At 43.0% G+C, this 24,482-nt stretch overlaps 2 protein-coding genes across 4 annotated transcripts in view; one reads left to right on the top strand and one right to left on the bottom strand.

Annotated features, from left to right (window-relative positions):
• Positions 1-5,387, top strand: part of LOC140430530 (Fanconi anemia group A protein-like) — a 179,264-nt gene extending 173,877 nt beyond the window's left edge. Inside the window, 4 exon segments of the mRNA XM_072518055.1 lie at positions 292-424; positions 1,920-2,009; positions 3,654-3,696; positions 3,699-5,387. Coding sequence (XP_072374156.1) covers positions 292-424; positions 1,920-2,009; positions 3,654-3,696; positions 3,699-3,745 — 313 coding nt within the window. The 3' untranslated portion in view covers positions 3,746-5,387.
• LOC140430532 (zinc finger protein 276-like) overlaps positions 4,960-24,482 on the bottom strand; it is a 47,067-nt gene continuing 27,544 nt past the window's right edge. For all 3 annotated transcript variants that reach the window (XM_072518057.1, XM_072518056.1, XM_072518058.1), the window contains exons 7-11: positions 20,285-20,374; positions 19,652-19,727; positions 14,990-15,107; positions 13,638-13,737; positions 4,960-7,014 (exon numbers count right to left, since the gene is read on the bottom strand). In XM_072518057.1, the coding sequence (XP_072374158.1) occupies positions 6,756-7,014; positions 13,638-13,737; positions 14,990-15,107; positions 19,652-19,727; positions 20,285-20,374 (643 nt within the window). In that variant the 3' untranslated portion in view covers positions 4,960-6,755. The remainder of the gene's footprint in view (positions 7,015-13,637; positions 13,738-14,989; positions 15,108-19,651; positions 19,728-20,284; positions 20,375-24,482) is intronic.

Here is a 24,482-nt window from a genome sequence, read left to right as displayed (position 1 = left end):
CCACCCTCTGGTTTCCCGGTGGCATAGGTGTCTTCAATTGGACATTGATAGTGGCAGGAGTAGATAATCCTGCACCAGCGGTGTGCCACTGAGCATCCAGCCCTAAGTCTCTCTTCTGGCCTGGGCTCTGAAGCAAGAAAGGTTTACTTGAACTCCTGAAAGGATACTGTGTAAAAATAGATTTCCAATAGTTCACACACTTTTTATGTACAAAATTAGAACTTTAATTTTGAATTGTAATGCACAATATTTTTTTTTAAAAGCTTTCAACATTACTCAATTTTTCAATAGCCTTATTCCTGGTCTGGATCCAAAGCTGCTTACTTCCATTATCAAACATGCAGATTTCCTGTCAGTCGCCATCATTCTGTATACTGCAATGGTCAATCTCTTCCTTGATGGAGAAGATATAAACTCCAAGCAGGTAAATATGGTGAATGTGGAACTTCACAGATGATTAACAGGAATGTTCAATCTTTTTCTCATTAATTGTTAATTTAATTTGCATGCATGTTTTTTTTTTAAATTTGATTTAGTTGTTTCTACTTTCAGTGAAAGAAAATATCTGCTTATATTATTCAATACTATTGACATGAACTGCTTTCATGGTCATAGAAGTAGCTTAGACTTTATTTGCTGCACTAGTGTTCGGGGACACCAAAGACAATTTTTTAAAAAACAGGCAAGGGACGGGAGGTGGGTTTGGGTATGTGAGGCGTTAAATCGCCTAGAATGATATCCTGACATCATCTTGCCCTCTCCCCAGTTTCACACAGGTGGGTCTGAAGTCAGTGCTTCTTGAGTAAGGTATTTACACATTCAAGTAGGTTGTTAACTTCTGTTTTAACCAAAAGATTCTGGTTTTCACAGAATAGACCAACCTAGAATTTACAGTGCAGCAGGAGGCCATTTGGCCCATCGAGTCTGCACTGACCCTTGGAAAGAGCAGCCTACTTAAGCCCACACCTCCACCCTATCCCTGTAACTCAGTAACCCCACCCAACCTGTTTGGACACAAAGGGCAATTTAGCATTGTACGGTAGGGGCAGCACGGTAGCATTGTGGATAGCACAATTGCTTCACAGCTCCAGGGTCCCAGGTTCGATTCCGGCTTGGGTCACTGTCTGTGCGGAGTCTGCACATCCTCCCCGTGTGTGCGTGGGTTTCCTCCGGGTGCTCCGGTTTCCTCCCAGTCCAAAGATGTGCAGGTTAGGTGGATTGGCCATGATAAATTGCCCTTAGTGTTGGGTGGGGTTACTGGGTTATGGGGATCGGGTGGAGGTGTTGACCTTGGGTAGGGTGCTCTTTCCAAGAGCCGGTGCAGACTCGATGGGCCGAATGGCCTCCTTCTGCACTGTAAATTCTATGAAAGCATGGTCAATCCACCTAACCTGCACATCTTTGGACTGTGGGAGGAAACCGACGCAGACACGGGGAGTGTGCAGACACTCTGCACAGCGAGTTCATCTTCGAAGATGCTTTCACTGCTTGACAGATGATTACCTACTTCTTGGAAGTCTCTTCGCCTTTCTTTCACTTCACTCGTCTTCAGCTACACTTCCCTGCTGAGAGTCTCCAATGCATGGGAGCAGCTTATGTAACTCCAAATTGCACCTCTGATGAACAGCAAGAGAGCCAGCAGCATTAACAGCAGCAAATTGTATTCCAAAGCAATCATGGGTGTGGCTTCTGCTGTGAATCATTTTGCCACTACGCAGTTAGGTGTTCACGTCGACAAAACATGGCTCCTTTTTGGCAATAGACGTTATTATGAGTGCCAAAGTAAAGGAGCCATTTTATTTAATTTGATCGCAAAATGTCGTCATTCAGGGAAGGAAATCTGCGGTTGGAGATAAATCTGAATAAAGCTACTGATTGAAATGTTATCAATAAGTAATAAACTTGGCTTCTGTTTGCAGCCTGACCCTTTGGGATTAATTACACGAGGGCGTCAGTTCCTCCTTCACACAATTCCACAGTGTCCTGCTCAGACCATACCACAGAACAGGGTAAGAGCTTCTGGCAAAATTAATTGCAATGCAATTAATAATTCCATGGTTAGGCACAAATTTCTAGACTGTCATTTCACTTGATTATTACCAGTTATTTTATCTTAAGTACTGACTGTAAGAAGTTGGCATCTGTGAGAATACATGGCAGTCGTTTTCTTCCCTGCTTGTTCCACATTAACAATGTGATGTTCCTACAATGCACCAACTGGATCTGAGAATAGCATTCAGCAACAAACAGGTCACAACATGACTATTATACACCAAAACAGCAATTTAAGCTGAAATAACTTATCCATCTTTAACATAACCTATGTTAAATTAACTTTTATATGTTTGGTTAACTTAAATTCTAACCTTAGTCAAATTTTAAGAACAACCTGTAGAAATGTTTTTTTTAAAGTCCCGTGCAAACCTTATTAATAGTTTGTGGCATACTGTCCCAGTTTTCTTTGGATTTGTTCATGCAAACTTTAATAGATCAACTAAAATAAAAATGCTGGTGTAATGATGCAATATGTGTTTTTCAATTGCTTTAAGAAACTACAACTTAAAGAACATCAAAGAACAAAGGAAAATTAAACACAATCAGATTAAAAACGTGTTGCATTTATAGTAGAGCATTTGCATCCCAAAGCATCTGTCACCACATTATTTTGAAATGAAGGTTATGTAATGAAGTGCCATTTGGTTATTAATCGGTTCATCACTACATGAGCATTTTTAATTTTAATTGATCTATTAAATTTTGCATGAATAATCGAAAGAAAAACGGAAAGGCGTAATGAAGTGCAACAACAAAATTGCATATAGCCAAATTAGACAAGTCATCAAATCAATTTCCTTTGGCAGTGTTGCTCAAGAAAGGCATGTCCTGGTCTTTACACAATATATTTTATTCTCCACAAGCTGAATCCTCCTTGGTTTAATGTCTTATCCAAAGATCATGTTTAATGATGCAGCACTCCCCCCACCCCCACAGAGAGCACTGAGTATCAGCCAAATTATAGATTTTCAGATTGAAGTGCCTGGTTTTATGAGCACACTATGATGCTGTTTTTCCTGTAATTTATGCACAGAGCATATTTACTTCTCTGCTACAAAGGAGAGGAAAATGGGGTAGAGGGTGGGCCTCTGCCATCTTTTACTTTCCTGAGATTACTTCCAAGGGAAGTGGATTGCCTGTGATAGATAACAAGGTTATAGCTAGTTGTTTACATGAGATTTGGTCCTGTTTATTTTTCCTTGTTCCAAGTTTCTCTCTGGTTTAAGAGACAGGAGCAAGTAGCAAACAAATGCTGTAAAGAAAAGCCTTTTACCAACAACTGCAGATTGGGGTTTGAAGTGGGGACCTTCTGGCGGTTGGGCAGGAGGCAGAAGGCCCTGACTATGATTGCTATTGTTGCCATGAAAGTGATCATCAGCAGACTATCGTTATTTGCACAAGGTTTCCCACTGATTGAAAAACTACTGGTTTAAACTTTGCAAGGTTCTGCTGCCAGCTTATTAAAGGCACAAGTGAATAGTATTTAAAATATTGTTACTCAAATGTTTCTCACAGGCACCAACAGCCACACATTTTGTAATATGCACTGTACCAAACAGTGTAAGATTTAATAAAAAGTAAATTGTTTTCTTTTTTAGCTACAAGCTGCTTGCAAGGACATCGATCCAGAGCTGAAAGCTGCACTATCTGCAACGGTGATGGACTCTACTCGGAACCAATTATTCTATAAAGATTAAGACTTCCGCTATTCAAATTTAGAGTGTTTACAATTTTACACGGTTGCTTCTCAAGGTGTTGAAAATGATTAACCACTGGATGGATATATATTTCAGCATTCACGGTGGTGTAGTGGCTAGCACTGCTGCCTCACAATGCCGAGGACCCGGGTTCAATCCCGGCGCCGGGTCACTGTCTGTGTGGAGTTTGCCCATTCTCCCCGTGTCTGCGTGGGTCTCACCCCCACAATCCAAAGATGTGCAGTGTAGGTGGATTGGCCACGCTAAATTGCCCCTTAACTGGAAAAAAAAATGAATTGGGTACTTTAAATTTATAAAAAGAAACAAAAAGCTCTCCCATGTTTACTTGCCTTTGAGGATCAAAGATTTCTGGACTACAAATTGACTGACCCTTAGATTTGCATTGTTCGCCATGATATCACACTATAATTTCTCAACTTAAAATGCATACAAAAGCACTGCAGAATTTTCTTGAGCTTTATTAAAATAGTGAACTCATTTTGGTTGTATTTTGAAATATGCAGAGAATCGGTTCAAGTACTTTGTGCAACAACTGATTATTAAAATGCCATTGGCTTACTGTATTAAACACGGCCTCGCTAGAACTCAAATGTGCAGTTTCAACACTCCAACCATATTAATGTCGTAATACTAAAAGTCAATCTTGCACTTGGAGTCAACTTTGTCAACTAATCTATTGCATAACAAACTTGCGAAAAGTAATGTACCAATAGTAAGTGGCAGTATAGTGTGCAGAACTGTTATTGTGTAATTTGATGATAAGAATCTGATTTTTCAGGGCAGCACGGTGGCGCAGTGGGTTAGCCCTGCTGCCTCACAGCGCCAAGGTCCCAGGTTCGATCCCGGCTCTGGGTAACTGTCCGTGTGGCGTTTTCACATTCTCCCCGTGTCTGCGTGGGTTTCACCCCCACAACCCAAAGATGTGCAGAGTAGGCGGATTGGCCACGCTAAATTGCCCCTTAATTGGAAAAAATTAATTGGGTACTCTAAAAATTTTTTTTAAAAATCTGATTTTTCCCTGGTTGTGATAACCTGAGGTAGAGTGGCTGACGAGGATAATTCTACATTCTGCAACGGATTTTGGTGTTTTTGCTTGGTGACTGTGAACCGGTTTAGTTCCTGGTGTGGATTTAAAATTGCAATGTGTTACAAATGATATTTAAAGAAACTTCATGCAACAAGGCGATGTAATCAACTTTTTAATCAAATATAAAACTACTCGTGGTCTCATCAATAAGCTGGTTAGCACCGCTCATACAATTACTTTGGTTAGTCAGATCATATCTTACAGAAAATCATTTGTAATAATATCAATCATTTGTATATATTTTTGCTCTTTAGTTTTAGTCAGTTTCTGGATTAACTGCCTAAAGAAAAAATCAGAATAGGCGGTTTTGTTCATGTCAAGCACATACCTCCTGATGCAGACAGTAAAAGTATTGTTTAATGTCAAATAAAAACATAAATACCATAAAGTCAGAGATTTGATGATTTCTAGAACCCTAGTTGTCTTTGAATTGTTTAAATAAAGTAGGCAGACTTTACTGTTACAGAAGATGTAAACATTGCCAATTGTATTTTCCAATAAACAATTCTGTAGAATGTTTCAGTTGATAGACTGTATTGGAAAGATCATTTATTATCACGATTCAAAAGTAACAGCATTTAAATTAGGTTTACTCCCATATAGTATTTGAGGCTCCATATATTAGACTTCTACAAATTAAATATAAACATGACCTCTACATCAGTTGCATACATATACAACTGCCCTAGGCTGTACTGTGTAAAAACGGCTGCACAAAACTGCCGAAACATATTTACCGAGACTCCACTAATTGGCAAATTTTCTGCAAATATGAAATGGTTATATGAAAGCTGCTTTTTAAGATAAATTTTTTAAAATACTCAAATACGTGTTCTATTCAGTACTCAAGACCTAATGAACCACTAAACATTTAGAGGGAAGTGAGACTGAAGTTTTTTTTTAGGTAAGCCAGGAGTTCCTGCACTGTTTAGGTTGTTCTTTTCAGTTTGGATCAGTTACTTTACAGAACTGACAAAATAGTTACAGCTACATTCAATGACATTGTTTCTTCAACTTCCCCTTATTGAAGTAATAAAATTCAGTCACACAGGAATTTCCATGCTTAGTTTTCAGGGGAGGGGAGGAGAATCGACCCAACCACCATAAAGTGGCCCAAGCCTGAATGGCCAACTTTTCTGAAATGGAACGGTGAGTGTATGCAGACAGACCAGGAACTAAGAATTGAAAGATTTACTGTACATTTAGAGAGAGTTTAGAGTCACCCGTGGTTAGCAGTTTTGGAAACGGGTCCACATTCAAAAACAGGTAGAGGTCTGGTTATTTTTCATATTTTGTCCTCCCTTTACAATTTACTGCTTACTGTTCAGTATATTTGAGAGCTTTCGCCCACTTTGTAAAACACTAGAAGAATCCCAATACTCAATAACCTAAGAAAATATCTTTTATTCAAACTTAAATTGCATTGATTGAAGGACCATCAGAAGCAATCAGCCAAACCACCAAACAGCAATCTAATTTAAGCATTAAAAGTTGTTTCTGTATCACCGTAAAACCGTATCACCGATACCAACAATGTTTTCCTTCATCCCATTCAATCATCACATATTTGTCTGTTTAACAGTTCTTGCTGGCTACACAAGACTAAATATCAACATACAATGTATTGTGCAACCGTGAAATGTATTTGGCATTTTTTTTCCAGAATGAATAGGTATGCAACTGAGCTTCATACTTAAAGGAAAGCAGTGTACCAAGAAGTATCTCTAATATGTTTAGTGTTTAAACCTTTGTGTTCTTCTCGTCAAACAAGCAAAACGTTGTACTGATTCATAAATTCTCTGTTCAGATGGAAAGCTTCCTGCCACTGAAGACAAAAAGGTGCAAATTTGTACATCCTGTTCTTTTCACTCTGCTGGCAGTTGAGTAGCTGTACATTAACTGGGTTCCCACTCAATGAAGGTCTCTGTGCTTAGCTGGTTTTGTTCTGTTTCAACACACACAGCTGGTTTGCTTTTATCCATGTTCTGGGTCAAGGGATGAACCATGGACATATGAACATTCAAATTGTGGGCTTTCTCAAACCGCTTTCCACATTGGTCACAAGCAAAGTCAAGTTCAGCTTCTGCCTTGTGCTTGGTCATGTGGTATTTCAGGGACGCCCTCTGTCTACACTGGAAACCACAGATTTCACACCTACAGGCAGAAGGAGAAAAAATATATATAATTAAGCTTCTGAAAAGACATATAGCTATTCTTTAGATGTTGCTGAGGCTGATATTCAAATGGCACCAATCCAATGACTATGTTACTATCCTTGGTCTTCCCCTCATAACTGTAGAAGCTGCTCTGTAATGACAAGAGCCAGGAAAATTAGATGAGGTTCAATCATTTAGTGTTTTCACACTCTCAAGTTGGTCCCTTCAATTATATATTAGCCCTCACTCTTGGCTCCTCCAAAGCAACTGCTTTATTCATTGTTCTCTATTCTTTTTTTTTTAATATATTTTATTCAAAATTTTTGGCCAATCATGACAGTACATTGTGTATCCTTTACACAGTAATATAACAATATAAATAACAATGGCCAGTTTTAAGCAAGAAATAAATAATATATAAACAACATCAAAATTAAAAAACAAAACTAAATGGCAACTGCCTTGTCCCAAATAAATACTCTCCAAAAATACAATTCAGCAGTCTCAATATACAATTACCTATAACAACAACCTATACATATTATACATATACACTAACATCCCTGAGAGTCCTTCTGGTTCCTCCCTCCCCCCCCCCCCCCCCCTCCTCCCCTGGGTTGCTGCTGCTGTCTTCTTTTCAATTCCCTCTATCTTTCTGTGAGGTAGTCGACGAACGGTTGCCACCGCCTGGTGAACCCTTGAGCCGATCCCCTTAGGACGAACTTAATCCGTTCCAACTTTATAAACCCTGCCATGTCATTTATCCAGATCTCCACACCCGGGGGCTTGGCTTCCTTCCACATCAACAGTATCCTGCGCCGGGCTACTAGGGACGCAAAGGCCAAAACATCGGCCTCTTTAGCCTCCTGCACTCCCGGCTCCTCTGCAACCCCGAATATAGCCAACCCCCAGCTTGGTTCGACCTGGACCCCCACCACCTTCGAAAGCACCTTTGTCACCCCACCCAAAACCCCTGTAGTGCCGGACATGACCAGAACATGTGGGTGTGATTCGCTGAGCTTCTCGAGCATCTCGCACACCTATCCTCTACTCCAAAAAATTTACTGAGCCGTGCTCCAGTCATATGCGCCCTGTGTAACACCTTAAATTGTATCAGGCTTAGCCTGGCACACGAGGACGATGAGTTTACCCTACTTAGGGCATCAGCCCACAGCCCCTCCTCAATCTCCTCCCCCAGCTCCTCTTCCCATTTCCCTTTCAGCTCATCTACCATAATCTCCTCCTCGTCCCTCATTTCCCTATATATGTCTGATACCTTACCGTCCCCCACCCATGTCTTTGCGATCACTCTGTCCTGCACCTCCTGCGTCGGGAGCTGCAGGGAATTCCCTCACCTGTTGCCTCGCAAAAGCCCTCAGTTAAATATACCGGAATGCATTCCCTTGGGGCAACCCATATTTTTCGGTCAGCGCTCCCAGACTTGCAAACGTCCCATCTACAAACAGATCTCTCAATTGTGTTACTCCTGCTCCTTGCCATGTTCCAAATCCCCCATCCATTCTCCCCGGAGCAAACCTATGGTTATTTCTTATCGGGGACCACACCGAGGCTCCCGTCTTACCCCTATGCCGTCTCCACTGCCCCCAGATTTTCAGAGTAGCCACCACCACCGGGCTTGTGGTGTGTTTCTTCGGTGAGAACGGCAACGGCGCCGTCACCATAGCTTGTAGGCTAGTCCCCCTGCAGGATGCCCTCTCCAATCTCTTCCACGCCGCTCCCTCCTCTTCTCCCATCCACTTACATACCATTGAGATATTGGCGGCCCAGTAGTACTCACTTAGGCTCGGTAGTGCCAACCCCCCACTATCCCTACTACGCTGCAAAAATCCCCTCCTCACTCTCGGGGTCTTCCCGGCCCACACACAACTCATGATATTCTTCTCCATCCTTTTGAAAAAAGCCTTCGTGATCACCACCGGGAGGCACTGAAACACAAAAAGGAATCTCGGGAGGACCACCATTTTAACCGCCTGCACCCCCCCTGCCAGTGACAGGGATACCATGTCCCATCTCTTGAAGTCCTCCTCCATCTGTTTCACCAACCGCGTTAAATTTAACCTATGCAATGTACCCCAATTCTTGGCTATCTGGATCCCCAAGTAGCGAAAGTCCCTTGTTACCTTCCTCAGCGGTAAGTCCTCTATTTCTCTGCTCTGCCCCCCTGGATGCACCACAAACAACTCACTTTTTCCCATGTTCAGTTTATATCCTGAAAATTCTCCAAACTCCCCAAGTATCCGTATTATCTCTGGCATCCCCTCTGCCGGGTCCGCCACATACAACAACAAATCGTCCGCATACAGAGATACCCGGTGTTCTTCTCCTCCCATGAGTACTCCCCTCCACTTCCTGGAACCTCTCCATGCTATTGCCAGGGGCTCAATCGCCAGTGCAAACAATAATGGGGACAGAGGACATCCCTGCCTCGTCCCTCTATGGAGCCGAAAATATGCAGACCCCTGTCCATTCGTGACCACGCTCACCTTCGGGGCCCAATACAGCAGCTGTACCCATCTAATATACTCATCTCCAAAGCCAAATCTCCTCAACACCTCCCACAAATAATCCCACTCCACTCTATCAAATGCTTTCTCGGCATCCATCGCCACCACTATCTCCGCTTCCCCCTCTGGTGGGGGCATCATCATTACCCCTAGCAGCCTCCGTATATTCGCATTCAGCTGTCTCCCCTTCACAAACCCAGTTTGGTCCTCATGGACCACCCCCGGGACACAATCCTCTATCCTCATTGCCATTACCTTGGCCAGAATCTTAGCGTCTACATTCAGGAGGGAAATAGGCCTATAGGACCCGCATTGCAGCGGGTCTTTTTCTTTCTTTAGGAGAAGCGATATCGTTGCCTCTGACATAGTCGGGGGCAGCTGTCCCCTTTCCCTCGCCTCATTAAAGGTTCTCATCAGTAGCGGGGTGAGCAAGTCCACATATTTCCTGTAAAATTCAACTGGGAATCCATCCGGTCCCGGAGCCTTCCCCGCCTGCATGCTCCTAATTCCTTTCACTACTTCCTCCATTTCGATCTGTGCTCCCAGTCCCACCCTCTCCTGCTCCTCCACCTTAGGAAATTCCAGCTGGTCCAGAAAACACATCATTCTCTCCTTCCCATCCGGGGGCTGAGCTTCACATAATCTTTCATAGAATGCCTTGAACACTCCATTCACTCCCTCCGCTCCCTCTCTCCCTCCTCATCCCTCACTCCCCCTATTTCCCTCGCTGCTCCCCTTTTCCTCAATTGGTGGGCCAGCAACCTGCTCGCCTTCTCCCCATATTCGTATTGTACACCCTGTGCCTTCCTCCACTGTGCCTCTGCAGTACCCGTAGTCAGCAAATCAAATTCTACGTGTAGCCTTTGCCTTTCCCTGTACAGTCCCTCCTTCGGTGCCTCCGCATATTGCCTGTCCACCCTCAGAAGTTCTTGCAGCATCCGCTCCCGTTCCCTACTCTCCTGCTTTCCTTTATGTGCCCTGATTGATATCAGCTCCCCTCTAACCACTGCCTTCAGTGCCTCCCAGACCACTCCCACCTGGACCTCCCCATTATCATTGAGTTCCAGGTACTTTTCAATACACCCCCTCACCCTTAGACACACACCCTCATCCGACATTAGTCCCATGTCCATTCTCCAGGGTGGACGCCGTTCTTTTTCCTCCCCTATCTCCAAGTCCACCCAATGTGGAGCGTGATCCGAAATAGCTATAGCCGTATACTCCGTCCCCCTCACCTTCGGGATCAACGCCCTTCCCAAAACAAAAAAGTCTATTCGCGAATAAACTTTGTGGACATAGGAGAAAAACTAAAACTCCTTACTCCTAGGTCTACTGAATCTCCATGGGTCTACTCCTCCCATCTGCTCCATAAAGTCTTTAAGCACCTTGGCTGCTGCCGGCCTCCTTCCAGTCCTGGACCTCGATCTGTCCAGCCCTGGTTCCAGCACCGTGTTAAAATCACCACCCATTACCAACTTCCCCACCTCTAGGTCCGGGATACGTCCTAACATGCGCCTCATAAAGTTGGCATCATCCCAGTTCGGGGCATATACGTTCACTAAGACCACCGCCTCCCCCTGTAATTTGCCACTCACCATCACGTATCTGCCCCCACTATCCGCCACTATGGTCTTTGCCTCAAACATTACCCGCTTCCCCACTAATATAGCTCCCCCCCTCCCACCCCCCGCTAGATCCCCCACTAGCGTAGTTACACCCCCCATGTTGCTCCCAGAAGTCAGCAAACTCTGGCCGACCTCGGCTTCCCCCCGTGACCTCGGCTCGCACCGTGCGACGCCCCCTCCTTCCTGCTTCCCTATTCCCGCCATAATTATCATAGCGCGGGAACAAAGCCCCGCCCCCAATGGCCAACGCCCCCAACTCCTCCACCTCCCTTCCTCCCTCCCCCACAACCTGTGGAAGAGAGAAAAGTTACCGGGTCGCAGGATTAACAACATAAAAATCATCTCTCCCCCCTTTTTCCCCCCTCTTCGCACCCCCATATTCGCCCCACCACTTTGTCTCAAACGTTCTTTTTTAATAACCCACTCATTCCAATTTCTCCTCAACAATAAATGTCGACGCCTCATCCGCTGTTTCAAAGTAGTGGTGCTTCCCTTGATATGTGACCCACAGTCTTGCCGGCTGCAGCATTCCAAATTTGATCTTTTTATGAAGCACCGCCTTGGCCCGATTAAAGCTCGCCCTCCTTCTCGCCACCTCCGCACTCCAGTCTTGATATACGCGGATCACCGCGTTCTCCCATCTACTGCTCCGAGTTTTCTTTGCCCATCTGAGGACCGTCTCTCTGTCCTTAAAACGGAGGAATCTCACCACTATGGCTCGAGGAATTTCTCCAGCCCTCAGTCTTCGCGCCATAACTCGATAGGCTCCCTCCACCTCCAGCGGACCCGTCGGGGCCTCCGATCCCATCAACGAGTGCAGCATCGTGCTCACATATGCCCCGACGTCCGCCCCTTCTGCACCTTCAGGAAGACCAAGAATCCTTAAATTCTTCCTCCTCGCATTATTCTCCAGCTCCTCCAGCCTTTCCATACATCGTTTATGGTGTGCCTCGTGCATCTCCGTCTTCACCACCAGGCCCTGTATATCGTCCTCGTTCTCGGCAGCCTTTGCCTTCACGACCCGAAGCTCCCGCTCCTGGGTCTTTTGCTCATCTTTTAGCCCTTCAATCGCCTGTAATATCGGGGCCAACAGCTCCTTCTTCATCTCTTTTTTAAGCTCTTCCACGCAGCGTTTCAAAAACTCGTGTTGTTCAGGGCCTGATATTAAACTGCCACCTTCCGACACCATCTTGGTTTTTGCTTGCCTTCCTTGCCGCTGCTCTAAAGGATCCACCGCAATCCGGCCACCTTCCTCTCCTTTTTCCATCCGTATCCAGGGGGGATTCCCTTCTGGTTTACCGCACAGTGCTTTTAGCCGTTAAAATTGCCGTTGGGGCTCTTATTAGGAGCCCAAAAGTCTGTTCCACCGGGAGCTGCCGAAACGTGCGACTTAGCTGGTCATCGCCGCACCCGGAAACCATTGTTCTCTATTCTTTATGCTCCTGCTGCTGGTAGCAATTCCTTCAGCTACCTACTCCTGTTTGGAATCCCGTTCCCGAATCTTTCCACTTTACCTCTTCCCTTTCTACTTTCAAAATCATTATCAACTTTTCAGCCTTCTTCCCCAATTCCTCCTTATAATATTCCACGTATTACAAGAGATGGAGGGCACAATTATCAGCAGCTGGCATAACTGAATGAGGGCATTGCCTGCAATTTTCTGATAAGACATCTACTGTATGCATTGTCCTACAATTGGAGGAGGGTCTTGGAAATATCGTCCATAAATTTAAGTCTTTTCTGTTCTCCAAACACACCAGAAGTATGATCATTTGTCCAAAAAACAAGAGTTATTAACAAACCAACAATGGAGAATTCAAGGATGGGAAAAGAGGCAGACTGGGAAAATCAGTGATTCTCTCTTGATTAACATATCTTTTTATTGTCTTTTTCTTGTGCTTTCTGATGGCTCGTGATTACGTTGAAAGCAGTGGGTGGGGGATCACCTAACATTTTCCTTGCCAAGTCTACAAAATCTATCCCACCAAAACAACAGTGCAATATGAACATTTTACACCTACTCTAACAAGCATCATCCTGTCTCCACTATCCAGCTCAGAAGATTCTTTTTAAAAATAAATTTAAAGTACCCAATTCTTTTTTTTTCAATTAAGGGGCAATTTAGCATGGCCAATCCACCTACCCTGCACATCTTTGGGTTGTGGGAGTGGAACCCATGCAGACACAGGGAGAATGTGCAAACTCCACACAGACAGTGACCCACAGCCGGGATTGAACCCGGGCTCTCAGCGCCATGAGGCAGCAATGCTAACCACTGTGCCATCATGCCTCCCTAGCTCAAGATTCTTTTAGGTATTGATCACTCTGTGCAAAGAGCAACTGCTGAAATCAGTCTTGAACTTGCCCGTTTGCCAGTTTTTACCAAGGCCATTATCCAATTATTTTCTATGTCTGTATGGAAGGCAGGAAAAATAAAACTATAAACATGCCGAATTCCACCGGGTACTTACTGTAGAGGTTTTGCTCCTGAATGGCGCATTTGGTGAACTGATAGGTGCTTCCTTTGTTTGAAAGTTTGTCCACATTCATCACAAATGTAGTTTCTTTCTTCTGAAAAAAAAAAATTCCTAATATAGGTTTGAAACTGCAACCCAGGATGTAACAAGCAGAGTCCTCAGATGAATACTTAATTTCAAAATAAAAAGGCAGATGTAAAATCTGCAACAGTTTTTAAGATGATATTGGAACACTTCATTTCCATTTCCACAATAGCTGTATGGTGCAAATGGATGCATTCTACTCATTAAGATCACAGACTTGCATTTATACATCTTTAACGTAGTAAACATTTCAAGTTTCTTCAGATATTGCAGTGGAGTACTTAGGTCAGGAGGCATATTTTAACTACCTGAAGAACTGATCGTATCTATCTTTACTACACAGGTGCATGATGTATTAAGGAGGCCATTTGGCCCATTGAATTAATTATAATAATAATCTTTATTGTCACAAGTAGGCTTACATTAACACTGCAATGAAGTTACTGTGAAAAGCCCCTAGTTGCCACATTCCGACGCCTGTTTGGGTACACAGAGGGAGAATTAAGAATGTCCAATTCACCTAACAGCAAGTCTTTCGGGGCTTGTGGGAGGAAACCGGAGCACCCGGAGGAAACCCACGCAGACACCAGAATGTGCAGACTCCACACAGACAGTGACCCAAGCCGGGAATCGAACCTGGGACTGAAGCTGTGACGCAACAGTGCTACCCACTGTGCTACCCACAGAAACCTAGTTTCTCCATGACATCAACTGCCTCGACATGAGTTGTTGCCTCCATTGCCCATTCAAAAGATCTAGTCATGTAATGATCGCTCCGTGTGAACAATAACTGCTGATATTAATACTGAACCTGCCCTTTTGTGTGTAGAAAGGCAGGAAAAATGAAACTATAGTATAAGTTGGTTAAGTCTCAGAACATATGCAGCGTATGAGTCTTACATTTATGATGGTATTGAAAAGACACAGAGATAAGTTCAACTCAGATAAAACATTATACACGTCTGGAATTTCCAACTACCTGCACCAAAGTGAGAGAATTCCTGAGGAAATTCTGCTCTATAAGCTTTAACATATGGATAGTAACAATCTGATTTTAACTGCAGTGCATCAGCAATATATTGAACTTGGCACTAGACCCAGCCATAGGTTCAGCTGGCATTTAAATGGTCCAGTATTAACCTGTTTCCAGCCCACCAGATTGCAGAACACGGTCATTAGTAACCGAGATATGAGAGGAAATATGGTTGCAATACAAATGGAAAAGCTAAAATAACGGCACTTCGAATAGGTCACTTACTTACCCGTGTGAATAAGTTTTACATGGCGTTGCAGATAGCGATCAATCAAGAACACTTTGTTACATCCTGGGTGGGGACAGGGTCGTTCACGCACTTCTTCATGGTGTTCCTTTATATGTTTCTAAAACAAAACATTTTTTTTTTAGAAATGAGAGTCTTAATTAAGTTAACATTTCATCTAGGAGAGGCAGTGGCATTGTCGCTGGACTAGTAACCCAGAGACCCAGAGTCATGCTCTGGGAACCTGGGTTCGAATCCCGCCGTGGCTGATGGTGAAATTTGAATTCAATAAAAAAAAACATCTGGTTCACTAATGTCCTTAAGGAAACCTGATCTGAACTACATTTGACTCCAGACCCACAGCAATGTGGTTGACCCTTAAATGCTCTCGGGGATGGGCAATAAATGCTGGCCCAGCCATGAACAAATTTTTAAAAAATCATCTATAAGCCATAGGTTTTAAATTGATAGTAAAAGCAAATTCAGTTTCTAGCTTTTCACATCTCACTTCCTAAATTCAACATATTGTTTGGCATATCCACAATGTATTTGGTTCAGAGGACGGGCATATGTTATACCGCATGTGGCGTTAGTGTGGTAGTTATGCATTTCTGCTTTAAATTTAATATCTTCACCATAAACCCTTTTGTAAGAATATTTATTTTTAAGCAGTTGCTAAAAGTAATGTTGGCACAAAAAAAAATTAGAATGAATCTAATCCCTGGTTTTAGGACTTTACTGTCCAATCAATGATTTCCAGGTTTGTCTAGCTAAAAATCTTTGCATTTCAAGTACTTTTAAGATATTGAGAGATATGATAAAGTGCCATGTCAAAGATCGTCATTGTCATTTTACCTGTGAAAGATGAGGTGCTATGCACCAAATACTATTCAGGAGATAAAAATAATTTTCCAGTCCGAAATATATATATCGTAGAATTGCTACAGAGGTCATTCGGCTCATCGAGTCTGCACAAACCCTCTGAAAGAGCACCCTACCCAGGCCCATTCCTCCGCCCCACCCCAGAATCCCACGTTATCTGTACATTTTTGGACACTAGGGGGAAATTTAGCACAGCCAATCCACCTAACCTGCACAGCTTTGGATCTGTGGGAGGAAACAGGAGCACCCAGAGGATACCCGCGCAGATACAGAAATGTACAAACTCCACAAAGAATTGAATTGAACCCGGGTCCCTCATGCTGTGAGGCAACAGTGCTACCACTGTGTCACAATGCTGCCATATCTTAGGCCAAAAAACCAGAAAACACCAATTTTAAAATTCAGTAGTAAATAAAATATTCCTGATTTTAGATTGAAGGACTTGGAGACTTTGTAAATTAGCTTATATACATTCTCTATTTTTGTTGCATTAAAAAAAATGAGAAGGTAAAGCTCATAAGACCAGTGGAGTTTATTCTAATAATGAAGCTATTTTCCACACTAAACAATGCTTGCTGCCAGCAAAGGTGTGCAAGAGATTGCACAACAACAGGCATGCATATTTTCAAAAAGTCATTAAGAATCCTTTATCCAAAACTGGTCCTCCATCTTTAAACAGACCTAATTGTGTCAATTCTGCATGTTTAAGTGATGCCGATGTACCAAACTTTGGCCACAATCTCCTGACTTGATTTGGTGTCATATTCACGTTTAAAATGCTCCGATGAAAATGCCTTGGGATGTTTTATTACATTAAAGATGCTATATCAAGTTGTTCTGGTTTCACAAGTAGAAACATTAAAAATACTTTATTTGTGCAATGCCATCACTCTAATATTTGTGTATGTTGCAGGAAAACCTCCATAAGTTGCCACTCAACCAAGGTTTGCACTGTGCAAATTCTGTTAAAAATGCATTGTTGCAAAAGACCATCATAAAAGCCAAGCTAGAGCAGCAACATCCATTCGATTACATGCCACAACATGCTCAGTCATTCTTGCCTCAGCAAGTTCCATGAAAATTAGGCAGAATCTTGAAGGATCTGTATGATCAAATTGAGTTGTGATCTTTTATGCAAATTTAAAAAATATCCATTGGAAGATGGCCCCGCTCACAAAACTGGATGCTTCAGATCGAATGAATGTACGTGCAAGTTTCTGCCAACTGCAACCTGTTTGCAGCCCCAAGAGGAGGCTCTTCAAATTAGTTGAGCTTTTCTTTTTCGCTGCAAAGGCACCACCAGACATGCTTTATCAGTTCTTACATATTTAATTTACTAAGGAACGAATTGGTATATGACAATGCCCAACATTTCTTCTTAAATTTTAGAGTACCCAATTCATTTTTTCCAATTAAGGGGCAATTTAGAGTGGCCAATCCACCTACCCTGCACATCTTTGGGTTGTGCGGGCAAAACCCACGCAAACACAGGGAGAATGTGCAAACTCCACACGGACAGGGATCGAACCTGGGATCTCGACGATGTGAGGCAGCAGTGCTAACCACTCTGCCGCCTTGCTGCCTACAATGCCCAACATGAAAAATCTTTCTCCCCACAGTCCATAAAGCTAATCTGAAATAAGTCCTCATGTTTGTTGTGCGAGAGGGTTTACTATACACTGTTTCCTGCCAATGCAAGATGGCCACCGATAGCTGTCTCCACATGCACAGAAAACCGGTGTCATTGGCCAGAAGCACCATGCTAGCAAAACCATCTTTGCAAACAGAATCTGTGATAGAGGGGAGAGGAATATTAAACAGAAACTTTGTTTCCCTTCCTAATTGCACAAAGGCCGGAACTTTCTGGCCGTTCACGCCGAAGGGATCGGAAGATCCTGCCAGCAGCGTACCACAGGTTTCACTGCGACGAGGGGGGCATTCAACAGGAAACCCCGTGGACAACAGCGGGACCAGAAGATCCCACCACCGGCCAATAGCGGGTCGGCTCGCATTGCCACGACACACACAGCGAGTTGCGCGGCAAATCCCGCTCGAAGAGTTAAAACAAAAATAAATGAAGTGGGCTGTATTTATAACTGCTGTGACAAGCCTGCTGCACTGAACAGAGTTGGAGATCCTAACAATTTGAAATAAAAGAAAATTGACTTCCAATTAGACTATACATACTTCAAATTTATTCCACCTGAAATAATAAAATCTATATTTATGTCAGTTAATACAAGTAAAAATTGGTTTTACTTCTTCATAGAATTTATGGGGATAGTGAGAGACATGATCATCTATCCTTTGAAACATCCTCTACCGGTTTCCCCTCTGGTTTTATTAATATTTGTCTGGCCTCTAATTTCTCTCCTTATCTTACTAAAGTATTGTTTGAAACTATAAGGGGAAAAATATTTTTTTTCTGCACATTGTAGCCATGTAAAATGGCTGCGTTCCGATTAATCTGGCTAAAACCCAGTTTAAAAAGGCTAACCCGAAAGGCTGCTGGGAAAAGCAGCCAAGAAGACACAAGCAGGCAGCTGCAGACAGTTTTGCATATTCGGCTCTGGGAAGGTAGCTCAGATCGATACTCAGGGCTATCAACAGCCCATCAACCCAGTTGCATTCAGGACTGTTTGCAGCCAATCTATTCAGACATCCACAGCTAAATCGGCTATCCCCGGGAACAATTGCAACATATTAGCAATTGAATACGGGCCAGACCTGCCGGCGCCTGCAGTGGCCGAAACAAAGACAGGTGAGCGACCACCCCCCGATCGAGGAATCGCCTCACCATTGGACACATCGAACCCAGAGATTGGGGACAGAATCCAATCACTTGGGACTCAGGGTCAAGGGCCGCCCCGGGAGGCGGGAAGCCCCTGGGCCCTCTAAAACCTTCGCAAGACCAGCCACCGGCAGCAGTAAGTTTGAATCCAGCGATCGCTATCCGGTAGAGACACCTAGCCACCGACCTGTAGCAGCCTTTTGAATCCCGCGGGCCAGATCTGATTGGACAAGCCATTCGTTTCCCTGACCTGGTGGGCTCTTCCTAAGTTAAGTATTGGCCAGTAGTGATAGGTTTATTATATAAATAGTAGTATTAGGGTATTAATATTGCTTGTTGTATATAATAAATGACCGTTGTTTTAATCCTTACTAAGCGGTGTGCTGTATTATTAATCATAACCTGAACTTGAACCACGTGGCGGTATCATAAAGATACCTGGCGACTCATGAGCAAAGGTGACGTAAACAGAGCAAATGAAGCAAATTTCACTCAAGTTTGAGGGTTTTGCTTTATGAATGAGGTGGTTTCATGAACAGGGAGTGATATTTTAATTTAAAACAAAAAGTTTATTTTAACTTCAAATAAATAATTACTCATTGAAGAATACAATGCATATTTACATATTTTGTTATTTAGTGCCCATAGTACACCAATTCCAGAGCACCATTGGTCTATGAGAGCAGATGCTGAACTGAGGGACAAGAGCCTGATATATTATCAATCACAATTGCTCAAAAGACAAGCAGAATTATGTTACTTTGACCGGTGTGAATTTTCAAATACGTGAAGTGATTAATTTAGTTAAAAATTGGATTGGTTATTGAACTGGAACGTCAGCTAGATTATATGTTCAGATCCTGGCATAGAGCTTAAAACAACAATCCTTTGATCAAGAGGTAAGTGTGCTACCAAGTGAGCCAAGCTGACACTAAAAAAGCTTGATGTTTCAAAATCTGCACTTGACCAATTTGTCTCGAGCATAATTTTACCTTCAGTCCATCAGCTCCTCTGTAAACGGCACAGCAGCCCTTGTATTGACAGCGGTACATGGTGGGAAAGTCTTCCCTGAAAAACACCAAATCTATGCTGTAGGATCACACAAATTATGCATCCAATAACCATACTGAGCAACATCCAAATTTCTCATATTCCAAAGAATTACTAACACCAGTTAAAACGGACATGGGTTGTTTCACACATTTTTGTTTCAGTAGTTATTTCATGCGACATAATGATTGTTTTTGATTATGAGGCATGCATTATATTGAAATAATCCTGAAACTATTAGCCAACTTTCTGTTTATACTGGCTGTCCCTGTTACAAACCAAAATTTTGCAAATATTGGAAGCTTCTTTTCTTCATTAATGTATGATTGTGCCTGGTTAATAACAGAAGGTAACCCCCCCTTCCAGAAATAGAAAATGTTTGAAGATAAATAAATCATAAATTACTTGAAACAAATCAATTTTGAGCCTAATCCAACCACAGCTCAACCAAATCACACAAGTGTCTTTCAAGATGTAGCATAAGACTACTGCTTTTGGTGCCTAAAAAAAGAAATTGTATTGAAACTGAACATTATTTAACCACCTTAGCTCTCCAGAAGACTGACCGTTAGTACCTTTCAGAGTTTGACTTGGGTTTTCGTCCACGCTTTTGTCCGGGTGTTTTCTTCACATCTTTACTATCGCATTTCTTAGTTGGTACTTTACTGAAAAGAAAAAAAATCTAATTTAGCCACCCAACAGGTTCTTTTTAATTGTTCCAAATGGAGAGTGAAACGGTTAAAAACGGAATCAAACGGTGATGATAAAAACACTACCTGTGCAAGTTCTGCACATTTACAGACAGGAAACTGAGTTTCATATCTAATTCCTTTTTCAAAAACAAAGTTTTCAACTCTGAACCTGAAAGTTATGTGGCATTTGGATACTGCACACAAATATGAATGAAAGAATCGGCCAGTGCAGTTACCTACAGCCTAAGAGAAAGTCAATTCAATAACTATTCACAAAACCGACTGGGATGTTGCACCTTCCAATTTATACTCTGAAGGCAGCAAGACTCAGCCACAAATATTCACCTCCCTTTTTGACAATGATATTCAATTTATACTCGTGTAGCAAAGGTTTTTGGGAATTTTTGTTACAATAGAAATTCCTAAGGAATCTTAGCCCATCTGACATCATTGTCAAATTCAGTTTCTAATAAAGACCCAGTTATGTAATATGGCATTTGTGGCTTCATTTGTCAGCTTCTGGAGAAAATCCATTGCTAATCCAGCACTGTTCTGTCAAGCCTACTGACCTTGGCCAACTTAAAAGTGTTTTTATGCTTTTAACACATCAGGATGTAAAAACTATAAACTCTAACACAACTATAAACGTAGAAATTTACCTTACTAAAAACTTAACCAAATTACAAAATGTAAGTTAAAGCAAAATACATCCAGAAACTGCCAGTAACTTCTGTTACATAATTTTTGAGCATTGTCTCATATGGAATTACAGTTATTTTTAGAACCATGGCAAGTTAATGGTACAGAAAGAGGCCACTTGGCCCATTGTGTCTGTACCAACTGAAAAATAAGCCACTCAGCCTAATCCCACTCCCCAGCATTTTGTCCGTAGCCCTGCAGGATACAGCACTTCAGTGCACATCCAGTCATCTTTTGAATGAGTTGAGAATTCTTGCCTCCACTATTTTTTCAGGCAGTGAGTTCCAGACCACGACAACCCCGAGTGAAAAAGCATTTCCTCATCTCCCCTCTAACCCTACCAATGACTTAAAATGTATGCTCCCTAGTGCTGACCTCTGCTAAACTAAATAGGCTCTTCCAATCCACACTCTCTCAAGCCCCTCACAATTTATCTCAATCAAATTTGCCCTTGGCCTCCTCTGTTCCATGAGATGAGCCCCAGCCTAATCAATCTTACCTCAGTGCTGCAATTTTCCAGTCCTGGCAACATACCTCGTAAATCTCTTCTGTATCCTCTCTAATGCAATTACATCCTTTCCGTAATTAGGTGGCTAGAACTGCACACAGTAATCAAGTTGAAGCCTAACTTTATTTTAATATAGTTTCAGCATAACCTCTTTACTCTTATATTCTACACCTCGGTTAATAAAGGAAAAGATACCCCTGGGCGGCACGGTGGCACAGTGGTTAGCACTGCTGCCTCACGGCGCCGAGGACCCGGGTTCAATCCTGGCCCCGGGTAACTGTCTTGTGGAGTGTTCACATTCTCCCCATGTCTGCGTGGGTCTTACCCCCACAACCCAAAGATGTGCAGGGTAGGTGAATTGCCCACGCTAAATTGCCCCTTAATTGGAATAAACAAATTGAACACTTTAAATTTATTTGCAAAAAAACAAAATAAAAGATCCTATATGCCTTCTTTTTTTTTTAAAACAAACATTTTAGAGGTATTTTTGGTATAGAACAACAACAAAATAAACAAGATACATGAAACCATAAACATAGTGCAAAAACCGTTTACCTTTCGTACAGGTCCCACCCTTATTACCCCCTACTCTAACCTAAACTACGACCCCCCACCTGCTGACGATTAATTTTCCGCAATGAAGTCGACGAACAGTTGCCACCTCCGGGTGAACCCTGTAGCCATCTGGGATGCCCACGTCCCAATTACAAAATGGACACTTGCAAAGAATGCAGGGAAAATTGGACAATGCTAAGAAACAAGCAGGTGCAAGCTCTGTCTGTTGATTAGAAACTTAAACTCTCAGACAGGACAGAAACTACCAAGCAATCTACATACTAATGAGCCATCTCCGGGGACAAAAGGGAAATATTTAGATACACAATGTTAGGACAGACTCCCCGGCGCCAGAAGAAGCTAAGACAAAGCAGACTAACAGTCACTAGAACACGCCCAGCGATCAGGGAACCACCCCTCTATTGGAGGAAGATCGATAAGACTGATTGGGAAAGGCCCAATTAGTTGAGGCCAAGTTCAAGGCCCGCCCAAAAGCACGCGAAGCCCTTTTTAGTATAAAAGATATTCCCCAAGGGAGAATCTTCCTTCTTTGGCTCTCATCGAAGAGAGAGACCTGCCTAGCAGCTGCACCAGACCAAGTAAGTCCCAAGTCAACGCACGCTACGAGATAGACCCTCCTAGTTGCTACCCTGTAAACAGCTCAACCCAGCAGCCTCAGAACCGAGCAACGGCCATTTTACTCTGACTGAGTGGGCACCTGAAGCTAAGTATAGGCTTTAGTAATAGTGGTTGTTTAGTTTGTAGAGTTTATGCATGAGTAGATTTGACTGTGTACATTAATGAGCATTGCTTTCGAACTTACTAACTGGTGTATTGAGTCATTGATCAGTATTCGGTTCTGAACCTTGTGGCGAAAGATACCTGGCGACTCTTGAGCAAACATAATTAAACTGAGCCAAATTAAGAGCCAATCAAACATTAGCAACATTTACTGGCGACATCTGACGGGACTCGACTTAGAAGTGGCCTTACCACGCCTAGAGAACCCAAAATTTGAATTGAGAATCCAATTGGGAACAGAAAGAAAAACCACAAGCGTCAAAACAGTACTGATCAAGCCTCTGAGATTCGGAAGTGTGTTAATGCATGCGTACTAACAGGGATATAAGGTAAACCTGAGAGATTTTGTTGCGTAAAACTGTTGGGCGTTTTGTCAGCCGGAAATTAGCGTAAGCCATACCCGTGTTTACATCACCACTTTATCACCCCCTGTTCCAAATTCAGTAGAGATCCTAGATAGAGAAAATGGCAATGAAGGCAATGGAACGCCTTATGAACCCCCAGGAATTCGAGGTCGCAACGACCAGTAGAGTAGGACAGTGTCACGTTTGGGAAGATGAGATCAGGAAATATCTCAAAGGGAAAGGATGGCCCCTTTGGAGTGAATTCTGCAATAATGAGGAAACAGAACCTGGGAGTATAGGACATACTTGGTGGGAGAACCTGTCAGAGATCCACAAGAAGAGCTTAGGGAAAGCTCGCAAGCTGATGGCAATCGTGTCCTGTTTGGCACAATTGGGAGGCACAGAGGAGGTCTTTAGGACACTCCCTGGAGAGATAGAGGAGAGAGACAGAACCAGTGAGGTAGACATGAGTGAGGTAGAGAAGGAGAATAGAGATTTAAAAGGGCAGTTAGCAGCAAGGGACAGCGAGGTGGATGATGCCAAGTGGGCACATCAGTCTTGTCTCGCGCATTTGAACAGTTTCAGACGCAATACGATAAGGCCTACGAGGACACGCAATGTGCGGTCTTGGTAAGACAAGAAACAGAACAGCAAGTTGAGAAATTGCAGAAACTGTGCAATGATTTAAAAGCAGCCCTACGAGCACTCCATACTTCCACAACGGAACAAAGGCAGAGCTCCGTAGACCACGCAAAGTGCCGGAAGCAAATTGCAGCATTTCAGCTTTCTGTTCAAAACGGATTTCAAAGTACATTCGGACCCCAATTAGATCAAGAAAACGGCCCCGACTGGCAGGAATTGAACGAGACTGCCCATAGATACGTACGTGGGACATGTACGCAGGAAAAACCCAGAAAAGCAAAGCGACCCAACCCCCAAACGAACAGGCAGAACACACCCCCATGAATCCTGTAACCACACACCGTAGGAGAAGGAGAAGCAGATTTCCTTTACACAACCCCATTAACCGTGACCCAATTACGGGACGCGTGTGGAAAAATTACACCGTTCCTTCCCACATCCGACCCCCACCAATTTTTCGCGAAAGTCAAACAACAGGCAACCATGTACGGCCTGGACGAAAAGGAGCAAGTGAAGCTCACAGTTTTGAGCC

Source organism: Scyliorhinus torazame, chromosome 10 (assembly GCF_047496885.1).
Source record: "Scyliorhinus torazame isolate Kashiwa2021f chromosome 10, sScyTor2.1, whole genome shotgun sequence".
In the NCBI taxonomy this organism is placed as follows: Eukaryota; Metazoa; Chordata; class Chondrichthyes; order Carcharhiniformes; family Scyliorhinidae; genus Scyliorhinus; species Scyliorhinus torazame.
This window is presented reverse-complemented; position numbering and strand designations above follow the sequence as displayed.